General features: G+C 59.1%; 1 protein-coding gene across 3 annotated transcripts; it reads left to right on the top strand.

The window, feature by feature from the left end:
- Positions 1–439: 439 nt before the first annotated feature.
- On the top strand, positions 440–27,311 carry NRBP2 (nuclear receptor binding protein 2). Of its 3 annotated transcripts, none has more exons than XM_086466182.1 (19): positions 440–556; positions 12,798–12,920; positions 13,227–13,328; positions 13,523–13,612; positions 14,462–14,502; positions 14,595–14,689; positions 14,948–14,971; positions 15,324–15,407; positions 16,052–16,107; positions 16,814–16,909; positions 18,591–18,723; positions 18,904–19,006; positions 19,161–19,211; positions 19,573–19,708; positions 22,762–22,815; positions 23,259–23,322; positions 24,238–24,293; positions 26,068–26,132; positions 26,646–27,311. In XM_086466182.1, the coding sequence occupies exons 1-19, from the start codon at positions 440–442 to the stop codon at positions 26,701–26,703; spliced, it is 1,548 nt and encodes a 515-aa protein (XP_086322308.1). In that variant the 3' UTR covers positions 26,704–27,311. The 3 variants fall into 3 exon arrangements, with proteins under 3 accessions (XP_086322308.1, XP_086322307.1, XP_086322309.1); XM_086466181.1 differs by lacking the exon at positions 26,646–27,311 and adding an exon at positions 24,482–24,547 and having other exon boundaries at positions 26,068–26,167; XM_086466183.1 differs by lacking the exon at positions 26,646–27,311 and having other exon boundaries at positions 26,068–26,167.

The raw sequence follows: 27,311 nt of genomic DNA, 5'->3' as shown, positions 1-27,311 counted from the left end.
CAGAGAGAAGGGCTGCGGGGGACCGGGGAGGGGACCGGGGAGAGGACCGGGAGGGCGGTGGGCGCCGGGAGGGAGGCCGGGACAGGGAGGGGGTGGCCGGGGTGGGACAGGCGCTGCGACGGGTGGGTCCGGCCTGGGAACGGGGGCTCCGAGGCGGCCGGGACAAGCCGCGGGGCCTCCCCGGGCCGGGGTCCGTGCGGGGTGGCGGCGCCGGCTCCTGCGGGGCTGCGGGGGCGCCGGCCGGACCCGACGGCGGTGCGGGGCGGGGTGTCCCGGCGGCGCATCCCCGGGCCGGGGGTGCGGGGCCCCTCCCGGCGGGGCGGGGCGGGCCGTGCGCGGCCGCACGTCCGGAGCGGGGCGGGCTGAGACCGGGCCGGCCCCGGCGGCGCTGTCAGCCCGCGGCGCGGCGCGGCTCGGCGCGGCTCGGCTCGGCGCGGGGATGGCGGTGCCGGAGCCGGACGCGCGTCTGGCGCAGGAGAAGGAGGAGGAGAGCGAGGAGGAGAGCGAGATCCTGGAGGAGAGCCCCTGCGGGCGCTGGCAGAAGCGCCGCGAGCAGGTGGGCGCTGCGGGGAGGAGGAGGAGGAGGAGGAGGATGTCGTCGCCGCCGGGCCCTGCGGGGCCCCGGGCTGTGCGGGGCTCCGAGCGCTGCCCCTCGCCCGCCGCCGCCCCGCGGGAGCCCGCTCGGGGGCAGCCGGCGCCGCCGGACCGCGTCCCGCCGACCGGGGACGGGGCTGGGGCCGGGACCGGGGCGGCCGCATCCCCCGGGCACGGGCAGCCGCGCCGAGACCAGCTCGGCGCCCGCGGGTGCCCGGAGCGAGAGCGATGGCCGAGCCCGGAGGCCGATGCGGAGAGCTGCTCCGGAGGGGGGGGGGGGGGGGGCGGCGGCGAGCCGCTGCGGGCGGCCGGAGGCGCGGGGTGTCCCGGTGCGGGATGTCCTGGTGCGGGGAGCCGGGCTGTGCCCCGGTGCGGGGTATCCCGGTGCGGGGAGCTGGGCTCCCTGTGTGGGGTGCCCCGGTGCGGGGAGCCGGGTCGTGCCCCTAGGGAGCCGGGCAGTGCCGGTCGTGCAGCCCGCAGCGGAGGGCACCGTTCGCGGGCCTTGCGGGAAGGAGACCGGGTGCTGTCGGAGCCAGCGCTGAGCCCGATCCTGGAGGCTTCTGCTGGGCTCGGTCCTTGAGCTGTGCCCGGTGGCAGCGGTGCGAGTGGCAGCCGGTAACGACAGGTGGCCGGGCAGCTCCTGCGGGAATGAGGACTTGCCGGGTAAACCGCAGGGCACGGCGGTGGCTGTCCCTGCACGCCTGCCTCCAGGGCTGGAGAACCCGGTTCCTCCTCTCCAGACAAGGGCTTTGCACCATTTCAGCTTATCTCCCCAGCCCAGGGGCTCGGCGCAGCCCCCCTGCAGCGTGTCCACCGGGGTTTTGCAGCGCTCCCATCACCAGCCCCTGCCCTCTCTCTTCCAGACCTGTCCCCCGTATTGGCGGTGTAGTGACCTTCTCCCCTGAAAGTGGAGCCTGAGTCTCCCTGACTCTGTCAGGGCTCCGAGGGACAGGCACCAAAGTCAGTGGGTGAATCCTGAGCCCAGGCAGGGGTGGGACAGCACTGGGAGACAGACATGGCAGGCTCTGTCGGCTCCTGAAGGGTAAAAAGGCCCATCCAAGGCCAATCCTATTCTTTGTCTTCCCACCATCACCTGTTAATAACCTGCCTTAGTCCTCAGCTGCTCTAGCCTGGCTGCAGGCTGCCTAGTTTTAGGCTGTTTTCCCAGTCTGGGCTTTGCTGGGATCTTGACAACCTGCTAATGTCGGTGCCATGAGCACCTGCGCTGCTTCTGTCCCCCTGTGCTTTCTGGTGCTTCCACACCCACACATCACCCTTCAATCTCCCTTCCTACAGCCTTACCACCTCTGCCACACATCTCCTTTACATCAGGGCCTTGCGTCAGGGTGTACATGCCGCCTGGATGGTACCTGAGCCTGGTCCCACGGTGTGCTTGCAGTGGTGTGCATACTACGTGGCGAGTGCCAGGACCTGACACCACCTTCAAAACCCTGTGGCTTCTTCCCCTGCTTGTCCTTGGTACTGCTGGGGTATCAGCTCCTACCTGTGTGGCAGCTCCGAGGTGTCGGAACCAGCTGTATCTTTGGTGGTGGTTCCTTTATCTTTTTTGGGATGGGCTTTGCTGGTGCCCATCATCAGCCGTCCCTCTGTCTGCGTCCTGTGTCTGGCTGAGGTTCACATGCCGGTGCAGGCGTCTCTGTGTGCCCTCCATGCCACCAGTCAGGTGTGGGGGAACGGCACAGACGCAGCTGACAGACAGACCCCTGCCTCTCCCTTCGACTCTCTGCCGGGGTGGCTCTGAAGAGGTGAGGAAAGCTGCATGGAAACTAGTTTTTTAGCTGAGAATACCCCGGTGCTCCTGTATTTTGATCTACAGACTTAAAATGACCCTAGCTGTGTGCTGGAAACAGGCATCAGGGTGGACATGTGTGGTGTAGGTACGGGTAAAGCCCTATAACTTAATCACATCTGACCTGCAGCTGCATTATGCTTTTCACACAGTGCTTGGGTGATGCGTGTTAGTCCGTGACCCACCAGACCCTCCCGAAAGCCCCAGCTCTCACCAAAACCCCCAGCTCCCCTGGGCAAAGAAATGGCTCGGAAGTCATTTCTCAATTGAACAATCTCCGTTTATTTTGACCGAATGGTGATGTTTAATGATGTGTATTATATCGTTACGTTTCAACGAGGGAGCTTTCTGGAGCGGCGCTGCGATGGCTGGAACTGGCCCCTGGAGATTTGTCCCTCCTGTGCAGCGCGTGGGAGAAGTGGGAACAGCTGCGGAGCGCGGCCCCGCCGGTGGCATCTCCAGCCAGACGCTTTGGGAACGGGTCGCTGTGCCCCGCTACGCGTCTGCAGGAAGGGTCTCTTGCCGGAGAGGTGGGAGGGGTGGGTTGGCCTTCCCTGGGTGTTGCAGGGCAGCGGGCGGTGGCAGGAAGGCGCGTGGGTCTCGGTGGCTCGTGGGTCTCGGTGGTGCGTGGTGCGGCTGCACACCACAGCGAGGAGTTGCAGCGCCGCGGTCGCGTCTTTGGCGACACCAGAGGCTGCCGGCTGCTCACCGGGCCCGGGTCACTGTGCCGGGGCAGGGCTGCGTGTCCCTGGGAAGCGAGCGTTCTGGTGACGGCGCCGAGGGCGGGTGGCCTGTCCAGCAAGCGCAGGTGTCGGTGTCCAGGACCTGCAAAGCTGCCGTGACAGAACGCACATGAACTAGAACGGGGAAGTGGCAGCACTGCCAAAATTGCAACGCGAAGGAAGCTCTGTGCAAGAGGCTCGTTTGTTGCAAATCCGTAGACGCTGAGTTACGTACCAGGAAGAAAAAACACCCTGTGCTGTCGGTGTGGTACCCTCTGACGTTGATGAACAGCCGTTCTGTTCAACACGCGTTCTCGTTGCTGTAAGCACTTCAGGTGTTTTTACCAATAGGGATTTTCCCTCAGTGTCCTGATGATTTATTATAATTATTTATTCTCCTCAATTTGCTTTTGCTGGAACAGGCGAGTCCTGGGCGGGATCCACAGTGCCGTGCTTGATCTGAGGCCTCGCTGTTCGGAGAACGGGGCTGGAGGGTGGGTGAGCTGCCCGTGAGCTGCCGCCTCTGCGGCTGGCAGAGCCCAGCGCTGGAGCAGCGTCCGGTGCCCGGAGGGCTGGGGTGGGCAGAGGAGAGCACTCCGTGCCGCGTTGTGGCGCTGAAACCGTGATGCGCCGCGGTGCGGGCTGGGAAGCGGGACAGGGCAAATGGCCAACGCGTTAGTGCGTTAATTGCACGTACACGAGGACCGCACCTTGGTTTTCACACGTGGCCGCTGCAGCCGTGCTCCGCTGGGAGAACGTGGAGCAGCGGCTCACGACCCCGCTGTGCACCGTTACACCGCGGTTCGGGCGCAGACACCAGAGCTAAGCTGTGCCGTGCTCGCAACGCTGACGTGGGTCTGGCCATGGCTCCACAGAGGACGGCATTTCCCGTCACGGTTTCCTTTGCCTGATTATGGTGCGTGTATTCGCGGTGGATACGACGTCACAGATTTCCATGAACAGTTCAGGAAATAAAAGCACTTACGATATCTCTGCAACGTACGTGGAGAAACAGTCGTGTGAGTCCTTCGGTGTCTCCACATTCGGTGTCAGCACAACCCGTGTTCTGCCTCTTTCACTTCTCCCCCTGCTCCGAGCGTGACAGGGCAGCAGAGGAATGCTGCTGCTTTCCCATTTAGGAAGATTTGGTTTTTTCAGCATTGGTTTGCTGACTTCATTTACTTTTCCCACCCACCCTGTGGACGAAGAGTAACAAGGAAGAAGGAACTTGGTTTACTGCTTGAGTTAAAAGTTTTGCAACTTTCTTTGTTGCTTCCTGAATGAACCCTAGCACCTTGCTGCTCAGAACAGGCTGGTTTTGTCCATGCTGCTCTGCTTTTGCGGGCACTTGGAAAGGGGGCTGTTGCAACCAGTAGGTAGTTGTTGACTCTGCTGTTCACAAGCGCGGGTGAGCGCGGGTGAGCCCTGTTCACCGGCACCGCGCTGACCTGTAGCATAGACCAGGGTTGGGGCCACGAGTTCAACAACCCCTCCAGCATCCCTCCCGTCCATCTCGGGGGGTCGGCTCTGCCCGCTGTGCTCCTGCAGGAACGGCCTGGACCGAGCATGCCCTGGGTGGCCCGCGGTGCTCCGCGGGGCCTTTCCCCTCGGACGGCGCCCGCCTGCTGCGGGAGGCTCAGCTGGGGTTCATGGCACCGGGCTTTAGAGCTGCCTCTCCGCTTGCAGCGCTGCCATCGCCTCTGACGTGGCGCTCCGCTCCGTGGTGCCGGCAGCTCCAGCACCGCTGCCGATGGCTGGAACCGTGCTGGTCGTGTTTTTGCTTGGAATAGTCCATTGCTCTCCTTTTGGTCACCTTGTTTACTAGAAGCGTTGATGGCTGAATGTGTAGTGATACAGAGCCCTTGAACCATGAGCTTCAACTTCTAAAACCAGCAGGATGAAAGAAAGGAAAAAGGGAAACAATAGTAGAAAGAAAGAGAATAGATGCTGAAGCATTTAATATAACAAAGTTATATTTAAAAATCCGCAAGAGGGGGAGATTTGGAAGTGTTGCCGTAGGTTCCCACAGGTCAGGAAATGAAAACAGAATACAGAATAAATAATCTGCACAGGTGAATACACTGAGGTGTAAGGGGGCTCTGGAGCCTTTTTTTAGGTATTAATTATGTTCGCAGTTTGCTGTGAGGATAACCAGTTCTGTGACAGATTATCTGGAAAGCGTCCAACTATTTAATATTTGCCACCAGAGTTATTTTTAAAAGCTGCTTTCTTGCCAGCCCTCCCAGGAGACTGGACTTGAAGGGTGTTTTGTTGTGAAATGCTTTTCCAGAGCCGAGTGGATCAGCTGAAAGACTTAGCTCTCTCTTTTCGTGCCATCTATTTTTTTCTGCCCCTTACTGGTTTTACAGCTTTGCTTTGCTGTTGTTTAACTTTCCAGGATGAACCTGCTGACCTGATCGGACAGGTTAATGTCATAAGGCTTTGCTCTGCGCCGCAAATAAGAGGTGGGGCACCCCAGGGTGTTTGCGAATGCGTGGTTTGAGCTAAGGTGGCGTAACGCCCGGAGAGACAGCCTTTGCTGGGGGCAGGTGGTGAAGTCCTTCTCTCAGCGTGGGCTCTGTGGGTCTGCCCACGAACCTGCTATGCGTGCTGGATTCACTGTCCTCCTCGTCGCCCTTCTGGTTCGCGTGGGCGATGCGCGGGGACTGTTCTGCCTTTCGCTTCAGGTCCCCTTTCCCTGTGCCACTTTCTCCATTTCAAGGATCCTTTAATCCTTCACGGTCTTACCCGATCATAACAATCCTCTGCCTTGTTCTCGCTGCTGGGGAGGGAGGTGACGTCAGCCGAGTGGTAAAGGTTGGTGCCGAAACTTGTCCTTTTTCATGCAGTAACACGCTCTTTTATTTCCATTCATATTCTCCACAAGAATGCCTTTCTGTTTGCAGCTCGTTGCTTCTGGGCTGCTTGCTGTGCTCCTAAGGCACTACCTGTCTGCAGGAGCCTCTCCGCCGTGTCCCGAGTGCACGCAGCTCAGCAGTTCCCAGGCTGCTCCTTCAGGGCTCCCTCCAGACCAGACACGGAAGAGAAGGACGACCATTACTGGCACTCTCCGTGTTTTGTTCCCTTTCCTGTTTTTACCAAGCATTTTTTGCCGTTTCATTGGTTTTCCCGTGCAGGTGTTTTTGTTTACAGTGGCCAGAGTCTTGCAGGCCTGTACGGCTTTTGTGTCCCTTGTCTCCGTTCTCCTTTATCTCTGATGTAACCAGAGAACATGCGCGGTCCCAGAGGCTTTTCTATTTTACTTCTGGGACAAGGGAGGTGTCCCATGGTCGTGTTACAGAACGGAGTAAGGGATGATCAAACGCTCATGGTTGGCCTCTCCATTTGACAAGTTAGCATGTGACAGCGAGCACGTGAGAGGCAGCGGTTTAGCATTCCCCCGTAGCGACCAGACGCTGGTCAGCAAGGTGGTTTTGCTGGCTTTCATTGAAACTGCACCGCTGACAGCTGAACTGTTCAGCCTGGGCTCGCTCGGTGCCAGCGCAGCAGGAGGGCAAATCCCCTTCCCGGCTCGGTCAACAGGGTAAATCACACCAAATTCCTGTAAACTGGGATAATTTGTACTGGTCACCGGTCTCCTGCCTGACTCATAAAGGGCTGCTGCTCGGCGCTTTCCAGCCAGGCTGGGTTGACCGTCCGATGCCATCCGTTGCTTTCTGGACGAGCGCTGCAAAGCCCATCCCTGGGCATTGGTCCCCAGTTCAAAGTGGTGGGCGCTGGGGGCCTGCAGCACTGGGATAGGGAGCCGCACGCCCAGCCCGTATTTGGGCACCTCTTGCTCCCACCTCAGCCCACCCGGGCTCTGCTCGCCCACCCGGTGCCTGGGTGCGGGCTGGTGGCGGGGACCCTTTCCCTCTCCTGCCGTGTTCTGCAGAGCCTGACCCGACGCCTGACGCAAACCTGCCGGGCTGGGGCCGTGGGGCAGCCTGTGCCTGGGGCTCGGCCACGCCGCCCCGGCGTTTCCGAGGTGCGGAGCAAAGCGGTGCTTGGCTCCGGGCGGCCGCAGGCTCGGCTCCTTCCCAGGGGCCTGCGGTGCCACGGGCGTGAAGCAATCGGCTCCCCGGTGTCCGGCCTCGTGCAGGGCCGATCCCTGAGCAGCCCCGGCCGCAGGCCAGGCGTGCACGCAGTGGTTCGTCTTCTGCCCGGGAAACACCCATCCCTTGTGTTGCCTTTGGCGTGCAGGGTCTCTCCTGGCTCTTGTCTGGGATGGTGGAAAAATACGCTTCTGTCCCTGTTTCTCGGCAGTGGAAGGAGAACAGGGATCGCAGTGTTCGCTCCGGCAGCTGCTGGGCAGGAGGGAAGGGCAGCCGCAGGCGCGGAGAGAAAGGAAGGACTGCCAGCCCTCCCTCCCGCGGCAGGGGGACAGGCTGGCCAGCGGCTGCAGTTCTGGGGAGGCCTGCTCCAGGTCCTGGGGGAGTGGGTTCCTCCCCCAGTCTAGAGGCATTCAACAGTGACCTGCCTGCTGTCGCTGACAGGCAGGGGATCTGGCGGGGATGGGTGGGGAGAGTTCATGGAGAAGGGCTGGATGGAGCGGGTGCCCTGCATGCCCTGGGGTGGGAGAGCTCTGCTGCTGCGCATCCTCCTGTGAGTGTTTCCCTCCCTCGGTCTCCTCTGCCTGCAGCGCAGCCGGGCGCCCGGTTATTTTTCCTGGCTGATTGGCTGGATGCCACTTCTGCTTTCTGCCCGTGGCTCTGCTCCTTCTCTCCCCTTGGAGGCTCGCCGCTCCTCCAGCGTTGCCCAAGACGAGTGCCGTTCACCCGCCTCTCTTCTCTCCGGGATGGCACTGATGCTGAACCGCAGCGGAGCTCGCCCTTACCCGTGCCGTTGCCTCCCGGCTCTGCCAGCGGCACGCCGCCATCCCTGCTTGGCCAGGTCTCCCCAGCTGGGGTTGTGTTAGCCCTGTATCCGTGCTCGTCCAAGTTAGTGCTGAGCGTATGTTTTCGTGAGAGGTAGGATGAAATGCTTCACTGGAATCAAAATATTTTCCGTCTCATGTGTTCCCTTCACCTGCCAATTGTGTAACACGATCACACAGAGAGAACAGGTTTATCTGTCACGGCAGAGCCCTCGTCCTGCTCCCGCAGAGCCGCAGGGCGCTGTAGGCTTGATCTGTTGTTTTGCTGTGCGCTGTGGACAGCAGCACGGACAGACGTCCCCCAGCTAGCTCTTGTGCCACAGCCTTTGGTGTACCTGCCACGAGGTGAGATCCAGCCAGCGGCCAGCCAGGCTCAGGAGCAGATTGCTCCATAATCACTCGGGGCTGCTGCTGGTCCCAGCTCCTCCCTGGGGACAAGGGGACTGTTGGCGCAGGTCTGGTGCTTGAGACGGGGCCCTGGAAGCAGAGAGCTGGGAGCCACGCTGCTGAGTCTCAGACCCTGGGCAGAGAGCTCCCAGCTCGGCAGAGGGGGTGTCTCGGCTCTTCACACGTGCACAGCAGGACCACGGATGAGCCCCCCCTGGGGGCCCACCACCCACCACCACTCCCATGGGACCTGCTCCAGCTTCTGCTCCTCGGCACAGCGGTGATCAGGCAGGCTCTGCCCGCCAGGGCTGTGGGTGTCCCTGTCCCCGGGGAAGCTGCAGGAGGCAGCGCAGGTGTCAGAGCAGGGCCTCACCCCTCTTAGCTCATTTTTTTTTCTTTTACATGTTTTAAAAAAATTGTTTCCGCGTTGGAACAGTCACCCCTGCCCTGCATGTTGCATGGCATGGGGTGGCGGAGAGAGGAGTGCAGCCTCTCGGGGCCAGGGAACACATGGCTTGGAGAAGGCAAGGGGAGCCCAGCGGGCTGGAAAGGGAGTCCCTGCAGAGACGCAGCCCTCCGCCTCTGCTGCTTGCTCACGTTGCTCGAGGGCAGTCTCTGCTGCCCAAGGTGTGTCCCGGCGCCTTAGCAGCACCTCCTTGCTAACCGTAACCTGAACACGAGCCCCTCGAGAAGCCCAGGCACAGCCTTTACTGTCACCCAGGCTTATGAGATCCTGGAGCGGAGGAGGGCCAGGCTGGGATTTGCTCTGCAAAAGCGCTTTCGCAGGCACATTGTGTTCCCTGCTCAGCCTTGCGGCCCTGGCAAATCCTGCCGGTTCCCAGCGCCAAAAGGGATAACGTCGCGGTGTCACGAGGCGTCAGGTAAACCATGCAGGCAGTGAGCATCGCCATCTTCGTGTCCTGCTAGCCCTCCTCTCGTTACCAGCAGCCAAGGGTTCCTGCTCCGTGGCAGAGCAGGACTGGCACGGCTCCCCGGACAGAGCTGCATGGGGGTTGATGGCTCTGGTGGTCGGTCCCCACGGCTGCGCTGGGGGCGGGACCGCTTCCCTCGCCCAGAAGGTGTCTGCCCTGGTCCTGCTCCCGTGCCAAGGTCCTGGGAGCAGGGCCACCAGCGGAGGAAGCCTCTGGGACGGCTCTGTCCTCAGTGTCCCGTGGGTGGCCGGGGTGTGCTGGTCCAAACGGCGTGGAGGGGTGCCCTGGGGGGCACAGGAAGGCAGCGGGATGTCCCTGCTGAGGGATGGGGCCAGCACATGCCTGTCCTGAGAACACGAGTGTGGGTGTCTGCGGAGAAGCAGAGGACTGTCACAGTGCCCTCTCCTCCAGGCACCGTGGCCATGCCTTTCCCCAGTCTCCTAGAGCGACCCAAGAAAGGTAACAACCCGCCTTGTCCTTATTTTCTTCTCCAAGTCAGTTCTAAATGCCAGCGGCAGCAGAAATGCCCGTCCGTTGCTCCCAGCCCCATGCCTTCCTTGGCTGCTCTCCCAAGGCCCCAGAAGCGTATCGCTAAGCCTTTTTCTGTGGACCGCTTCAGTCCTTGTTGACGTGAAAAGCTCAAAAGGGAGCGATTTATTGTAAGATGCAATCTGATCTTCTGTAAACCTTCGCTTACTTGTCCCCAGCGATCTCTCTCCAGGCTGACTTCAGCTGCTGCCAAGGGCTTTCTGGAAGCGGGCTGAGCAGGGAGTTTGCCCAGTCCGGCTCTGGGGTTTTGCCTGTTCCACGTGGTGCCCACCATTAGCAGCACGTGGAGCTGCCGGGAGCCCCTGAAAGGCATGGCGTGAGATAATCAAGGTGACCTGTGGCCAGTTCCTTTGGTCCCCAGTCACCTCTGCAATTATAGTGCAGCATTTATTTATTTATGCAGTCTCGGAGCTCAGCGCACAAGGCAGCTGCTCTGTATCAGTTTTATTGTCAGCACAAGACTGAGCACGTTCGCATCTCTGCATGGAACAAGGGATGTTTCATCCCCTGTAGGCCTGTCTGATGCTCCCCACCACATCCAGAGCTTCCCAGGTACCAACAGATCCACTGACCGGAGCCTTAAGCACCAGGATACCTCTTTGGGCTCTGAGAGCAGGTTGTTCAAAGGTGGGCGGCTGCGGCAGAGGGACGGCTCCAGACTTCTGCTGTGGGTCACCCTCAGACAGGCGACCGGTCCGATTCAGCCCGGCTGTTCTCAGGCCGAGCTCTGAGCAGGCAGGAGCTGGCATTGCCCGCCCAGGGAGGGGAGGGGGCTGGCAGGGACCCGGTTCATCCATGCATGGGGACGGGAGGCACGGGATGCGGTGGCCCTGCAGGTTGGGTCCTTCTGTAGGCTCAGTATCTGCACACAGGAGCGTTGTGGCCCCGTGACGAGGCGGATGAGGAGGTGGCACCTGGGGTTTTCAGAGCCGGCTGCGCCTGCGAGCCGGGCATTGGTAACCTCCGTGCCGAGCTCTGCTGCTCCCGCGTGTCCTTGTGGCAATCGAAAGGCTGTTTGGGTCTGTGCTCTCCATTTGGCTCCTTGTTCTCGGCCTTGAGGCCACCCGCTGGTTTCAGGACAGGAATTTTCTCAAGCATGTGAGCTGATTTTCCAGTGGCATTTTTGGGGCGAGGTGGAACAGCAGCTTCACAGAGTGCTCTGTGGCCAGCAGACCCTCATGGTGCCCACCCTCCCGGCACAGCCTCCGCTGCGACCTGACTCAGCTTGGCACCGGCTGCCAAGAGCTCCTGCGAGGCTCTTTGATCGCCCTCGGCCAGGCGGTCCCTCCTGCCGCACGGACCCTTGCTTTCCACCAGCAGCATCGGCACCAGCCTCTCCAGAAGGACCACGGCTTGGGGTTCACAGCGGCTGGTGTGACGGCCCTGCTGTGGGGGCATCGAGGGGAGGGCTGAGCCGTCTCCCCACCGGCCCCCAGCAGCGGCTCCCCCAGCAGTGCCCTTGCTGGGCGCTCCGGTGCTGGCCGCCCTTGCACTGGGAGCCACGAGAGGCTGATGGGGCTTGCTGGGAGGGCTGTGGTCAGCGAGGCCAGCTGGCCGCATCGCTGGCCGTCCGTGCTGGGCTTTGTGCAAAGCACGTGGAGCCTGTGAGCGGGGAGAACAAGTAACAGAGGTGCTTTGTGCGGCCGCAGCAGGAACTGGGCCATGAGCTGCCTGTCCGGCCCCTGCTAATGAGCCGGGGGTGCCAGCGCCTGCGCCCACAGCTGCCCCGCGCCGCAGCGGCCCAAGCCCGGGCGGCGGGACGCTGCACCCCGGCCCCTGGCAGAACAATCCCCCTTTTCCTCTGGGTGCCGGCAGCTCCGTGCTGCCCCTGCCCCATGGCAGACAGGAGCGGGCAGCGCTGCCTCTGCCCCAGCTGCCCGGGCTGAGGTGTGGGGAGGAGGCTCCCGCTGGAGGGGGGAAGGGGCAGGTTGGGGGCTGCAGGGCTGCTCCGGTGCAGGGGTGCTTTTGTGAGGGGAGAGCCAGGGCAGCGACTGCGCAGAGCCCAGTGCAGCTGGCCATTTGGGGTGCAGCAGCCGGCAGTTTGGGGTGCAGCAGCTGGCAATTTGGGGTGCAGCAGCCAGCGGTTTGGGGTGCAGGACCCCCTGGTCCTGGGGCAGGGATGTCCCTGTGCTGCTGAGCCTCCTGTCGGAATCAGGTGCCTTTTGAGCAGGTTTTACCTGGGCTGGAGCCAGGAGCCAGTGGTCCGGGCTGGGCTGGGGACCAGCGATCTGACGCTGCCTTGAAGGCAGGATCGGCAGAGGCCCGGCGCAGGGTCGGGGCTGCCGCCACTGGGTCCATGCTGGACATGGCTTGTGGAGCCGGTGTCCGCAGAGCTGCTCTCCACGGCGTCCTGGGATGCAGCTCTGTGACCTCTGGGGATGGGAACTCATCAGACAGACCCTGGGGCATGGGGAGTTGCCACCAGTCTCCTTGATGATCTTATGGCTTTGGTTTGTCTTGACCTTCTAACGTGCCCTGTCCAACGTGAGCGTGACCACCAGCTGTGGGTGTGGGTTGCTTGCCCACAGCTGCTGGGAAGTGGGGTCACCATGGGGGTCCCTGTCTGTGTGCAGGAGTGGGGCTGGCAGGTGACTGCCACCGCTGGCTTCTCGCTGGGCTAGAAGGGTCGAGCGGGGCTGGCGTGGGAACTGCTCCAAGTTGCCGGCTCTCTCCTGTGCCCTCACGTCCTGGAGAAACGGTGCCGGCTGCTGCGATCCTGCCCTCCCAAGCAGGCAGGTCCCGAGGCAGGGCAGCACAGGGGGTTTGCTCCGCTTGCCGTGTCCTGCCCAGAGCCTCCTGCGGGCCGGGGTCCTCTGCAGGGGCAGCAGCAGAGACCACCCACGCCCACGCAGCACGTTCCTCCGGTGGGGATGGGAGCCATGTCGGGGCTGCAGCCGAGCTGTCTCACACCTTGCCGTCCCTCGCAGGTGAATCAGGGGAACATGCCGGGCATCCAGAGCACCTTCCTTGCCATGGACACAGAGGAGGGCGTGGAGGTGGTGTGGAACGAGCTGCTCTTCACCGACAAGAAGGCCTTTAAAGCACACGAGGTGAGCCATCCCTCCCCAGCGAGGACGGTGCCCACCTCCCCTGAGACCACCCGCTGCACCTTCCTGGGCGGCAGCGCCGGTCCCTGTGTTCGTGGGCACGCCTCGGCCAGCTCTGCTGATCACAGCCCTGCTGTGCTCCTGCCTTTGTGGCATTGTGCTTTCCCTGTGTGTCCTCTGGACCCCAAAACCAGCTTTCTCATTGACCGGGGGCACAGCCTCCTCCCCAGCCCCAGGTTCCCTTGCTCTCAGACATGTCCTGCCACGTCCCAGGACCTGCCACCTCACCAGCCCTCTTTTGGCCCACAGGAGAAGATCAAGACCATGTTTGAGCAGCTGGTGCTTGTGGATCACCCCAACATCGTAAAGCTTCACAAATACTGGCTGGACGTGAAAGACTTGAAGGCACGGGTAGGGAGGACTCAGGGAGGCAAAGTGTCCATGGGGTCCCCAGGCTGGGGGAGGGATGCCAGCAGGAGCCAGGTGGGGACCCCAGCCCTGCTCCTCGCCCCAGACTCCCCTCCCTTCCCCAGGACACTGCTGCCAGCAGCCCGCTCTCACCCATGCGTGGAGGTGGGGAAGCTGATGTCTCTCTTCCCTGCCAGGTCATCTTCATCACAGAATACGTGTCCTCAGGGAGCCTGAAACAGTTCCTGAAGAAAACCAAGAAAAACCACAAGGCCATGAATGCCAGGGTAGGTTCCCTGGGAGGACATGCAGGGGGTCCCAGGTGAAGGGGGTAGCTGTGTCCGCTGGCACGGAGAGGGTCTCTGGTCTCTTCTAAGGCAGAGCAAGAGCATGTCATTGCTCCCTGAGTTGCCCAGGGACTCTCCTGTAGGGAGATGGCATCTTGGTGAGCAGAACTCCCCCAGGACAGTGCAGAAACGGATCCTGCTGTCAGGATCTGACCCCGAGGGTGGGAACCTGCTGGAAGCTGCTGCGGTGAGGTTCAGCTGCGTGATGCTGCCCGCTCCTGGGGCTGCAGTGTGCTCCGGGAGGGACAGCGGGCTTGTGGCTAGGTTATTACTTGGGTTGGAGGGACCAGTTTCACCTGCAAACACACTCAGTGTGGGTCTGACTGACAGTTTTGCAGGCAGGTCTCAGCTGACTGTGACTGGGGAGCTGGGTGACTGTTCTGGGGTCACCTTGCAAGCCCTGCCGTGAAGTTTGAGCTCAGTGTCACACCAGTGCGGTTAGGCGCTCCCAGAGCTGAGACTCACTGTTGGTGTGTACAGAGAAAACCGTACACATGGACCCCACAACCATAGGTTTTGCCTCTGTCCATGCTTCCACCGGGGTTTTGGGGCTCAGGGGAGCTCTGCCTGCCGGTACAGACAAGTTCTCAGCTTCGATGGTGTTCTTTGAGCAGGGGTCAGAAAGGAGATTGTTCTCACTCTTGCATGGCTCATCTTTGGGTAACGGTCCCTGCAGGGCTAGTGGAAGGCAGGTTGCCCCAGTCGCTGGGTAATGGGCAGGGATGGCCTGATCTGCTGCTGGGCTCCAGTGGGTGTCCCGTCTGATGAGAGCTCTGGTCTCTGCTCTAGGCCTGGAAGCGCTGGTGCACTCAGATCCTGTCCGCTCTCAGGTAAGCTTGCCATCGCTTGCGCTGTCAGCCGTCCTGCTTCTCGCTGGGCCGGGCACAGGTGATGTGCTCAGGGCAGCTTCGTGCTTCCCCAGCTTCCTGCACTCCTGCGAGCCTCCCATCATCCACGGCAACCTCACCAGTGACACCATCTTCATCCAGCACAACGGGCTCATAAAGATCGGTTCAGGTAGGCAGCTGCCCCCCTCGCAGGCCTGTGGCTCCACGTGCTGATGAGAAGAGTCAGCAGGAGGAAGCTGCCCGCCCAGGGACGTGGTGGGGTTGTGCGGGGTGGCGTGCCGTGGGGATTCCACCTGGGCAGCGTTGGGGAGAGCTGTGGGGTCCCTCGGGATCCCCTGTGCAAGGCTTGGCGTTACCTTCTCTTCTCTTGTGTCCTCTGCTCCATGCCTTCTCGCTCGTCTACTTCGGGATCGGCGCTGACCCGCAGTCTGGCACAGGGTGTTTGCAAATGGTGAGTGTCCCTCTGCTGCCAGCACTTCAGTCCTGTCCCCGGGTCGACCCTCCCCTCCTGCGGGCCCTGGGTGCCTCTCACCGGTGGGGCACTGCGGCACGGAGGAGCCGTCCGGGGCTCTGCAGGCAGGGGGGGACCTTGAGGAGTTGCTGCTCCTGTCGTGGGAGCAGAGGGGTCTCCTGGGGGAGCAAGCGCCCCACGGGGGGTCTGCGTGGGCAGGAGCGCCCACAGAAATCCCGGCTACCTCAGAGCACCCGCCTGCGCTTGCAGCCCCGGGGAAGCAGCTTGGGAGGGTTGTGCTGCAGAATGTTTCTCGTTCGTGACGCAGAACATTTCTCGTTCCCCGGCGCAGCCCTCCCGGACGACCTGCGGAGCCCCATCAGGATCGAGAGGGAAGAGCTGCGCAACCTGCACTTCTTCCCCCCGGAGTACGGCCGTGAGTGCGGGGTCTGTCTGCGGGGGGTCGCAGGCAGCGTGGGTGCCCGGAGGGACGTGGAGGGGGGTCCTGGGCGCGGTATGTGTGCAGCAGTACGGGATTATTCAGTGCACTCGTAGCTAAAGCTTTGGCCATGAGTCACGGAAGATCATGTGGTAATGAACAACAGGGTGCTAACGCTGTAGGTAAAACGTGGTGTTGATGAGTGCAGAGCACGTGGGAAAAGCAGCTGCGCCTACACGGGAGTGGACCGGGCGTTAGCAATTGCTGGTTAGGAACGAGGTCTCGGCATGGCCACGGATGGCTCTGAAAAACTCAGCTTACAGCTCAGGAATGCTTGAAAGCATATAGAATGTTACAAGGGTCAGGGAAAAAGGAGTAAAGGATCTTTGTGCCATGTGATAACTCATGTCATGGTCCCCACCTTGGATCTTTTGAGGCAGGTTTGAGGGGAATAAATGGGAAAGGTTTGTGCAGGGAACTGTGAGAAAATGTGTGCTGGGGTGGGGGAAGCAGGGGTGAGAGCAGGGGTGTGCGGGGAGAAGTGTCTGTAGGGATGAGGCAGGGTGCAGGGGGCTGTTCCCAGAGCAAGCAGGTGCTGGCCTGTACCTCTGGCCTGATGTGATTCTGGCTTGGTTTTGCAGAAAAGGCTGACGGGACCGCTGTGGACATCTTCTCCTTCGGGATGTGTGCGCTGGAGGTACGGAGCAGGATGGCTGCAGTGCCTGAGAACCTGCGGGAACCCCCGGTTACAGGGCAGGGTTGTTCTTGCTGAGCCTCCTGGGGACTGCGGTGGCCTGGGGAGCTTCCCAAGGAGTCTCCTTGCCCTTTTCCAAATCTCACTGAGCTGGGGATCCCTTGCGGTGATGGAGACATCACTGCTGGCATCAGCAGAACATTTTCTGCTGCCATGGCCCACCCTGCCCTGGGTGCAGCAACAGGCTTAGCTCACCTCTTCTGTGCTCGGCTGGTGCCTCCTCTTCTTCCTCAGGCTGTGACAGCCCTGGGAAGGGAGGGCACAGGGAGCAGGGACAGACCGTGCTGCTCCAAGAGGATGTGCACCACCAAGCACAGCTTGCCCAGGCAGACTGTGGGGCTGTGGGTGCTGTCTGCGTTGTCCCCCAGTCTGCACAGTGCCCAGGGAGCATCCTCCTGTGTCTGCCCTGCTGGGAACCTGGGAGCAGCCTGGAGTGCTGTGGGAGGCGAGAAACTGGCCCCCAGGGCAGGGACGCAGCGGCCAGGGAGCACTGGGGGGAAGCCAGGAGATCTGGAGCTTGGCCAGGCTATGCGTCCTGCTGAGAAGCCCCACAGCTGCCACCTGCCAGGGGATGTCCCTTTGGGCAGCCCTCAAGGACTGACCCAAGGCTTGGCTGCGTGCAGACACGGCTGCGCTCCTTCTTCCCCAGATGGCAGTGCTGGAAATCCAGACTAACGGGGACACGCGGGTCTCAGAGGAGGCCATCATGCGGGCACGGCATTCTCTGGACGATCCCAACATGCGGGTGAGTGCTGGCTGAGCCTCCGGGACCCGCCTCGGGGTCAGGCATCCCTCCTGGGGTGCAAATCTCCCCATGAGCGTCCTTCCCTTCGGCTGGTATCTGGAACGTCGGGCAGCCTGGCATTGCTGCACGCTCCAGGTCACACCAGTGCTGGGAAAGGGGAACGGGGACGACGATCTACTGCAAACCTAAGGGCAGCCAGATCTGGTGGGCTCAGGAACCCGGGGATTCCCTCCCTCCTGGGCTGGTCGAGGCGAGAGGCTGGACCTCACCCCTGTTTCCCAGGCGTACCAGTAGTAAGGCCGAGTATGAATTCCCGGTAGGTGCACGTGCGCACAGACGTGCACACGCACACACACACACACACACGCTCCGTAGAGATGTGTCCAACCGCAAATCATCCAGCACAGACAGGGCAGTGCCACATCCACGGGCGCAGACAGCGTGAACAGCCAGATCCTGCTTCTGAGCGTTGATGCTCAGGGCAATCCCTTTCACAGGTCACTGGTACCTGGCCCCATCCCACCAGCCTCACTGTTACCGATCCGACCCGTGGTCTGCCCGATATCTGCGCCCCCTCCCCAAGCTTTCACCTCACTTATAGCTAGTCCAGCTTGACGTTTGCCAGAGGGCCACACGTGCTCCCAGGGAACAGAGAACAAACTTACACTGTAAATAGTTAGGAGTAGAGTTTAATAAAAAGATGGGCTAGACCAAGGCAGAGCTCAGCCAGACACGTGTATTGACCAGCAGAGTGCTTACAGGCTGCTGGCACCTTCTGTCCCCCTCCATTTTCCTCCCTGACCCACCTCAACCTCTCCCTTCCTCTTCCTTTGGCCGATCCCCCCAACAATCCCATAATGTTTGTACACTCCCCACATTCTCTTGTTTGGTCTCAGAATTCCCCCGGGCATCCCATAGTAAATCCTGCCCCCTTTGATGCAGCAGTCCCCTTGTTTGCATGGTGTCCCAGGGAGAGTTTCTGCTGTTGAGTCTTCAGCGCCGGGGCAGACGGTGTCACTGTTCCCCCCGATGGGCAGCTGATTCGGTTGTGTGGGTGCCCACCCCGTCATCCTTCCTCTGGCCCTTTTTTTGGTTTTTGCCTCCACTCTGAATAGCCCGAGCCAGATGCCTGTACAGAGCAGTTCAGGAGGTCAGGCCCCAGGCTGAGGCGTGCAGAAGAGGCAGAGGATCTTGCTTTTCTGCCGTCAGTGTTAGCAGAAACGGCCAGTGCGTCCCTCCCGTCCTGCTGCGGTCAGGGGTCCCTCCCGCTGGCTCAGTCTGCCCTTTCTGCAGTCCCACCCCTGTCCTTCCTGGTGGGTTGCTGCTCTCGGCAGTGATCTTGGCTGCTGGCTCTGGGGTACACCCTGCCTGTTCTCCTGACAGCCTGTTGCTGGGCTTGCACTGCAGCCTCCTCCCTGGACGAGAGCCCACAGGGAGCAGAGGTCCCACGGCCAGGCTGTCGGGGGGCACCCAGCAGCACGCTGCCCGCCCAGAGCACTGCTGCTGCTCGGGCGCTCGGTGCTGCTGACCTGCCCTGGGGCTGCCCGCAGGCAGGAGCAGCCGCTCAAACCCGCTCCCTGGGAAGCGCAAGCGTGAGAGGAGCCGGGGCTGGCCGCAGCGGGGATGAGGGAGGGGAAAGTCCTGCTTTGCCTCCGGTTTATGCCTTTGCTTTGACCCTCAGGAGTTCATTCTGTCGTGCTTGACCCTCAACCCTGACAAGCGACCAACAGCTAATAACCTGCTCTTCCACCGGGTGCTCTTTGAGGTCCATTCCCTCAAGCTGCTGGCAGCACACTGCTTCATCAACAACCAGTGTGAGTCACCATGAGACCACCCTGCCCCGTTTGAGCTTGCGTTGCTGCCCTGCCAGAGCTGGGGCTGTGGAGGAGCCTGGGGAGAAAGGCAGCGACTTGTAGCCCTTCCCCAGGGTCTCTGCTGCAGAGCCCATGTTACAGGACCTCCCAGCTGACAGCCCCGTTCTGCCTTTGCCCTAGATTTGATGCCAGAGAATGTGGTGGAGGAGAAGATAAAGGAACTGGACCTGAACATGGTGATGGCAGAGATCCGGAGGGAGGGTCGTCCTGGAGCACAGTGGAGGTGAGGATGAGCGGGAGAGATTTCAGAGCAGCCATAGCCATGAGCCAGGACTTGCATCCAGCCTGGTGGTCCTGGTGTCATGGCACCGTAGTCCTTCACACCGCTCTTCTCTCCTGCCTCCCCCAGTAATCTTCCTGTTCTCTTTCTCTCCCAGGTACTCAGAGGTCTCCTTCCTTGAACTTGACAAATTCTTAGAAGACGTCAGGTGGGTTGGAGTTTGCAGGCTGACCATCTCTGTGTTCACCCATCTCTGGTCCCCAGCGTCTCTCTGCCCTCTGCTCCCTGGGCAGCGCGGAGCCAGGGCCAGGGCACTGTGCATAGAGCGTCCGTTCGCACAGCAGTACTGGGTCATGTCTGATCCCCTCTGCGCTTCCCCCCGGGGCGAGCAGACCCGGGCTGCAGTGCCAGGGCGAGGGGGCTCTGTGGCCTGCCACCTCCTCGCCGGCAGCACTGCCGCTCCGTGGTGTGGATCCCTGGTCTGGGCCGCGGCCTTCCACAGCTGACCTGAGCCAGGGCTGTAAGAGGACAGGGCTCAGCTCTTTGTCCTCCCTCTGTGTCTGTACCAGGAATGGGATTTATCCCCTGATGAACTTCGCTGTTTCCAGACCCCACGCCCTCCCACGTGCACTCTCCCAGCCCCAGGAGGACCCTCAGAAAGCCAAGACTCCCACCCCAGAGCCCTTTGATGTGGAGACCAGGAAGGTAAGGTCAGATCCAGGTGGGGACAGATTCTCCACCAGGAGTAGGTGGATGGTCTCCGTTCCCGACACCCTGCTGCAGGAACACCTCTCGCTTTAGCCATGCACTGAACTCCAGCTGGGTGAGAGCTGTTCTCCTCGCTGCATTGGCTGCCCCAGGACTGCGACAGTCCCTCTGGCTGGAGCTGGTGAGGTCCATCTCACCTGAGACCCTCTGGAGCAGCCTCGTTGCCTCTGATTCTTCAGCCCTGCCTTCCCTGCTCTCACATCCACCAGCAGCTCTGTGGCACGGCATATTCTGTGCCTCGCTGCTGGGGTGCAGGTTTGAAATCCATCATTGTTCGATGCTGACACGGCAGTGGCATGTGGAGGGGCCAGCTGAGCCCAGGCCCTGTCCTGCCTGGCACTGCACAGGCGAGACTGCACACCCCGACGCCAAAGCCACGGGCAGAAAGGTCATTGTGAGTGGGTTTATGGACCCCTAAGGGGAGTGGAAGGGGTGCCAGGCAGGGAAGGACCGACACAATGCGAGGGTGTTTGAGCAGAAGTGAAGCCTTCCAAAACCACGGTGTCATCCGTCGCTGAACAGAGCAGTTCATGGCTGCAGCGTAACCCCCTCGTGGGCATGGGCGGGCTGCCGTTACGTCCCCCCGAAGCCTCCCCTTCTCCAGGCTGAACAAGCCCAGTTCCCTCAGCCTCTTTTCAGAGGGCAAGCACTCCTTTAGATGGCTCTCCATTGAACCTGCTCCAGTTTATCAATGTCTTTCTTGTTTTTCGGGCCCAAAATTAGATGCAGTACTTGGATGGAGTTTAACAAGTGCGGAGCAGAGGGGAATAATTATTTCCCTCAATATCCTGGCTGTGCCCTGGGACACTGTTGGCCTTCCCTGGTGCCAGGGCACATTGCAGTTCATGTCCTGCCCACCGTGACCCCAGAGCCTTTCCAGCAGAGCCAGTAAAGCTGTCCTGCCAGCCAGGCCATCCCAGCCTGTGTCCTTGCCAGGAATTATTCCTTCCCAGGGGCAGGAGTTGGCATTTGTCCTTTGCTGACGTGCATGTGGGGAGACAAGGTTGTTGGCCACCGTCATCAGGGCATGGCTCAGGCACAGCACTTCTTACAATGCCTTCTGTCTCCTGAACTGCTGGCCATCGCTGAGGGCGGTCAGAGGAACCCATCGGTCTCTGTGCACCTCTCTTTCTTAAAAACCCATTTGGCACCTGTTGTTTCCCTGTGCGGGCAGCTCCCTGTAATGACACTTGTCGTCGTTCATCAGTAACCCCCTATGGCACTGCCTTTGTGTTACCGTGGATGCTACGGATGCATTTTCATACTTGCACGGGATTACTGTTAAGAGCACTATGTAGGGCTCAACCTGATTCTTATTCCTGCAAGACCCGTGAAATGCCTGCCTTCGAAACGTACCTCAGCAGTGGTTTCTTCAGAGCTGTCTGAGCGTCGGCTTTCGGAGCACTTAACTTATGCTTTATTCATAGAGCTCAGTGGTTATTTTTAGTGAGAGTGCTGTGCTGATCAATCACATACGTTAGAGGAATGTAAATGTAAACCCGCGCGGTGACGGCTTTTCCCCTCTTTGCATCTGTTACATGCTGCTTTCTCACCTGGTGCCCCGAGGAAGGTTCTGCCCATGCATTGTCTGTCTGACCAATGTGCTCAACTAGTTTTTACCCCATTTGACAAAGGACTAGTCATCGCAGAAGCACTGAGTTTCTGCAGAATTCATGAAGACTTGCAGCTGGACAAAGCTGCAAGTCCCAAATGAGTGTAGCTACAATGCAGATTCTTTGTCTGTTCTGGGAGGCACCGGAATGTGGGTGCTGGATGGATTCAAAGGTTTTTTTCATGGTGAGGATAGTTAAACAGTGGACCGGGGGCTAAGAGAGGTTATGGGATGTCCTTGGAGGTTTTCAAAATGCAACGGGGCAGAGCTCTAAACAGCCTGGTCTGAATTCACTGTCTTGTCCTGAGCAGGGGCTTGGACTGGAGACCTCCTCATGTCCCTTCCCACCTCAGTGATTCTCTGAGCCCGGGCATCGGGTGGGGAGAGGTGGGGAGCAGGTGGCAGCGATGCACTCGGGCGTCACCAGCCTCCTCTTGAGCAATGTCTGCAAGACGCTGCGCAGTTCAGCGTGATTCAGTGTGTCAGGGGGCACTTAGCCAGGCAGCGCGCTGGCGCCGTCGGTGCGAGGAGGAGCTGCAGCAGGGGCGTGCGGGGTCAGAGGAAGGAACAAGCACGTAACTCGCCTCTGAGCACAAGCTTGAACTCGGGGAATGTAAATGAAACCCTGTTAAATGCTGCGGGGAGCAGGGATGTTCATTCCTTGCTGGGTTTCCTGTGTTTGGGCTGATGGATTACACGCTCCCTCTGGCTTTGCTTTGCCTGGACAACATGACTTTCTAGTGTGAACCGTTTTCACAGGAACGTGAAGCTGACGTGTTGAAGCTTGAAGCTGCCCCAGATTGAAGCTGCCCTGTTCCTGTGAAGGAACTGGAAGCTGACATATTAATAAAATGCCGTATTTGTCTAAAACATTTGACTATTCTGCGGTGCAATGCAGGGTTCCCAAAAGAAAACCTATATGTCAGTTTAATAATATTGCAGATTTTGGTTTTGCTCTGTTGTCTGATTTAAGGATTGGTCATCCCATAAGGATGTGAACAAGCACAATATTAAAACGTAACCAAGAGTTTGGGCAGCACTTTAGGGGGAAGCCGACCCCTGGCAAATGGAGCAGAAGAGTTCCTCCTGGTTGTAAAGTTTGCCCAGAACCGCACCTTGCGCAGGGCTCCCTGACCCCCCTCTCAATCAGCTGGCGATGGCCATGGTTTGTAGCTGGATACGGGACTAAATTAACTCTCGGCTGCCCCACCCGGACAATTCCTAGGAACGTGGGAAGAAGTGGAAGGTCAGGCTGGCAGCTGGAATTCAGGGGTTTAAGCAGGAATTTGAAAGTCGTGCTTGGAGAGCAGAAGTAAAGCAGGCCTGGGGGAGCCAGAGGGACTGTGTCCAAGCTGATGCTGATTTTGGCCTCTTCTAGGTGGTGCAAATGCAATGCAACATGGAGCTGAATGAAGACAAGACCCAGTGGCACGTGAGTATTCCGCTCCTATTCTGCGTGAGGCACTGGGGCAAGACCTGCTCTCTGCACCCATCTCTGGCATCTGACCAGGAAAAAGTTTGGTCTTGGGTAGTTTCCTGCAGTACCCAAAGGACTTACTCTTGTCCCTTTGTAATAAAAGAAGCCCAAATAAAAACAAAGCCACCAGCCCCCTCTGGCTGCAGGACAGAAAGACTTTGATGTCTTTTAACTCCACTTCTTTCTAGTTTAACAGCCGCAGGTGAGCAGTAGCCGTTGAGAGAACATTCCTTTAAGACACTCCAGCTGCCCAGCCAAAGACATCCCGCATCTCGGCAGCTTCCAGCATCCCCCCTGCTCACCACTGCCGGCACTTTCTAGCGCTGATGGAAGAGTCAGCACCTTTCCCTCTTACGGAGAAACCGCTGTTTGTAAAGAGCACTCTCTTCTTTCCGCAGCTTACTCTTCTGCTGATCCTGGAGGACAAATTGCATCGACAGTTGAGCTACGACTTGCTGCCCAGTAGGTTTACTTGCAACCCAATTGTTGTGCATGAATGTGGAAGCATTGCCTGCTGGCCCTGGCCAGGTTTAGGCTCAGATTGCGTTAGACGCAGATTGTGTTTACAGCCAGCTTCTCTTCGCTTCCCGTGCTGGGAGAGCGGACTAAACCCTAAGAGCTGCATGGTAGCAGTTTCTGTCCGCTCAGAGCCTGATCTTGCAGCCTCTGGCATGTGGTAGTAACCTGCACTCTAAAGTGAATGTTGGGAGTCCAGTGAGTGGCCACCAAGACCCTGCATTTCGTGGTGTGCAGTTCTTGGGGTAACGCTAGTGAATTCTTCCCTCGTGCCCAACACTGGTGCGGTCTCCGCAATTCCTCTGAAAGGAGAAGGTGGGCTCTCCTCCGAGGGAACCCTGTGGCTCCGGGGAAGGGTGCTGCTCCTCAGAGTAGGTCCAGCCCAGCAGGCTTCTTCTTGAAACGTGCGGGAGCCTTCTGCAGAGCGTGCAGCTGGAGCCCCTGGGCTGCCTCACAGCCGGAACGAAAGCGTAAAGCTTGGGAGCTGCTGCTTCACCAGCTCCGCGTGTTCCTCTGCCTACAGGTAGTGGCCTGCCTGCTCTTCTTGCTGAGCTGAAACATGGAAAAAAAGTCTCAAAGTGACACATTGCCAAGACTGTTATGCTTTGTGTGATCTGGGGCTGGAGCTCGTCCCTGCCCGGTACCTTGTTCAGCCCCAGCTCGGTGCCCACCTCTGTGCTCTGTTTGCCGCAGGACCACTTGCAGTCACGTAGCCAGCCAAGAGCACGCGGCGTGCCCCCCTGAAGCGTGATGAAGCGTGATGCGTGTGTGCTGCGGGTTGGGATAGGGGCACTGTACTGGCACAGGAGGAACCAGGAGGTGCTTGAACTTTCACGTTCTCACTGTCCCTTGTCTCTGCAGCTGACAACTCCAAGGACTTGGCCACCGAGCTGGTGCATTATGGGTTCATCCACGAGGTAAGCCCCCTCGCCACTCGTCGTGCGTGCACCGCGCTCCCGCAGTCCCCAAACCCAGGGACGCTTCGTGCCTCAGAGCAGTAATTGCTCCCCTGTTCCCCACCTAGCAGCCAGGGAACGGTCGCAGTGAGTGACGCTTCCTTGTTCTCTTGGTTGGGTTTTTTTCTCCGCGCCTTGCTCACGCCTAGCTCCAGGTCGCTGCTTTGAGGGGACAGTCGTACTGTGACTACATCAGCCCCGCAGTGATTCTGAAGGTGAGACCCGGAGGAGGGCCAGGGGAAGGCAGCCGAGGCCAGCTGTCCCGGGGTTGCCTGGGCAGCTGCTCTGCCTTCACCTGGCAGGTTGCTGCCTCCAGAAGAGACGGCGTACCCCGACATCGAGCTCCCAGGCTCTCCCTGAGGTGTTGTGGACAGTCCGGAGAAAGAATCCAGAGCAGCCCAGTCATTCAGACTGCTTAGCAGCATAGCCCCAGGGAAAGGCAGCATGGAGAGAATTGGAAATATATTTATTTTCATTTTGCACAAGTTGGGAATTCTAGGGCTGTAGGCAAAGTTTTGGACAATTCCTTGTTCTGGATGCTGACGTTAGACAAGGGTCAGCTTCACTGAGTGAAAAATTTACCTGAGTACATCTGGAAAAAGGTACATTTAGATTTTCTTCCTTTCTTCACCTGAGCACGGTGACTGTGCAGCTTGGCACTGACGTGCTGTGGTGCTTTCTCCTGTGCTCTGGAAGACACATGGCCTTTAGGGCAGCTGTAGAATACACCTCACCCAGGTCCGTGTCCCACGGGCTGCACATTACCTTTCTCTTTCTTTCTCCTAGGAGTTCACCTCCTTTTAACACGTCTTCCCCTCTCTAACATCTTTCCTACTCCACAGCTGCATTTTCCCTCAGAAGGTTTGACTGATTCACACCTTGCTAAACGCTGAGCAAATGTCCCGAGCCTGTGTTTAGCTTAGACAGGTCCTGCTTGGCCTTGTGCACCCCAGTGCTCGTCTGGTTTTCCAGCGGCAGTGGTTGGTCTAACAGCAGATACCACCTATGCCTTGCAAATCTTGTCTTCAAAATGCAAGGTTTTTCTTAAAAGTGGTAATTTAGCAGCAGTGGTGACCAAAGGGTGCCTCTAAGCAGCAAGAAAACAACTAATTCTGCATTTTTCGTTTGAGTGAGAATTTTGAGGTTTTTTTCTGGCAGGTCCAAACCCCCTGTATGATACAAGGTGGGGGTGTTTTGCATCCTTTATGTATCATTGTGTATTTCAGTAATTTCTTTCTTAAAGAATAAACATTCTGTTAGAAACCACCCACTCTTGAATGTGTCAGAAAAGAGATTTCTGCACAAAATAGTTGCCAGACCAACAAAGTGTGACATTAATAATATTTTTGTTACCAGTAAGGACATTATAAAACAGATGGACATAGAAAATAACTTTAGATCCAGTGGTCAGTTAATTAAGTGGAAATTAAACTAAACAAAAGAAGCTGGACCTGTTATGTTCTTCCAGATCGGAAGCTCTAAAGAACTGTCTGATCTTTTGCCGTTATGTTGCACCTGACACAAAAAGGCTCCATTCTTGATGGATCATTATGTATTACTCAGTAAATGTCATCATTATTAGTAGTAAGTTCCAGATGCACTTGCGAGTTTTTCTCGTCCTGTGTCAAAACTCAGATGTGAAGTCGGTGGCTTGGGATGGAACCACGTAAGGAAGGAGATGTCCAAGGTAGCCGAGCCAAATTGACCCGTTGGCGTGTTTTTTCTTTCACTTCAGGACGACTGTGAAAAGCTGGCTAACTTCCTGGAAAACGCCTTCCACAAATACCGGTCTCCTCCCTTGTGAGTCACCTCCCGCAGTCTGGGACGGAGCGGTCCCGCTGTGCCCCAGGGGACGGGAAGCGTGCCAGACTGGAAGGAACCGGGGGGGCTCCTGGCCGACCTTCCTCCAGCGGGACCGACCGGGCCACCCGCTCCCGACTGAACCTTTGCCGTCCGTGAGAGGTGTATGGCTGAGCCGTCGTGTGAAAAGGCAACAGCGAGCGGAGGAGTAATCAGCAAACCGGAGGAATTACATGTGCATCATGAGAAGTCCGGGCCAAGCCGGAGTACACGCTCTGGCCCCCACTCCTGAAGCAGCAAACCCAAGGGAGTTGTGAGGCGTGGGGCACCCCACGCGTCCCTTTCCCAATGGTGTTTGTGAAGGTGCAGAGCTGCTGCAAGAATCCCCCAAACGGATCAGCTTCCCTCTGGAATGATAAGCTTTTTTCACCGCAGGTCCCAAAGCTATTTGGAGCAGGCTTGGAAAGCTCGGGCGCCGTTTCCAGTCTGCCACATTCCGTTCTTTACACCCAGTTTCCCCTGTTTTGTTAAGGTTTCCCCAGCACAGGCGAACCACTGTGATGCCTTGTAATTCAAATCGCACACCTTCGTGTAAGCTGAAGAGAGGACTTTGTGAGCTGGACTCGACGGGGCATGAAAAGTTCCAGAAGTCCAGACCTGCCAGCTGGATCCAAACGTGTGGACCAGCAGAAACCTCACTGGTGCTGAACAGAATCCTCGTCATTCCCCAGTTTGTCTTATGGCCTTCCAAAATCTCACGGCATCTTAAGGGGAAAAACCCCGATGTCTCTTCCTCCCATGCCTCCTGTGGTGTTTGGAACTTCAGTCATCAGCCTGGAGAAAGGGGCAACCGCCTTCGCTGCTGCGTGCGTCAGGTTCAGTTGGGGAAAAGTGCAAACAGGAATTATTCGTGTCACAAAAGCCGTGCCGTGCTGCTCCGCGCTGTTCACGTCGTGCCGTGGAGAACCAGCCGTACCGTGCTGCGCTGTGCTGGTGTTCTGCGCCGTGTGGCGCTGCCTGTGCTACGCTGCCCGCGCCAGTTGCGCCGGGCCGGGTTTGCCGTGCTAGGATGCTGTGTGAGCTGCCAGCTTGTGCCGTGTTTCCCAGTTGTGCTGCGCTGTGCCAACGTTACAAACTGACAAATCAATAAAGCCGCTGAAAGTTGCTTGTCTCATCAGA

This window comes from Leptosomus discolor, chromosome 5, assembly GCF_034619465.1.
Source record: "Leptosomus discolor isolate bLepDis1 chromosome 5, bLepDis1.hap2, whole genome shotgun sequence".
NCBI classification, from domain to species: Eukaryota; Metazoa; Chordata; class Aves; order Leptosomiformes; family Leptosomidae; genus Leptosomus; species Leptosomus discolor.
Note: the sequence above shows the minus strand (reverse complement) of the source record. Positions and strands in the feature narration are given on the sequence as shown.

What these genes read in the sequence shown, in the direction of transcription:
- NRBP2 (XM_086466181.1), top strand. Translation starts at nt 440, where the DNA reads ATGGCGGTGCCGGAGCCGGACGCGCGTCTGGCGCAGGAGAAGGAGGAG. An exon ending in ACAAGGCCATGAATGCCAGG is followed by an intron (nt 13,613 to 14,461) that starts GTAGGTTCCCTG and finishes TCTCTGCTCTAG; the next exon opens with GCCTGGAAGCGCTGGTGCAC. An exon ending in CTGCTTCATCAACAACCAGT is followed by an intron (nt 18,724 to 18,903) that starts GTGAGTCACCAT and finishes CCTTTGCCCTAG; the next exon opens with ATTTGATGCCAGAGAATGTG.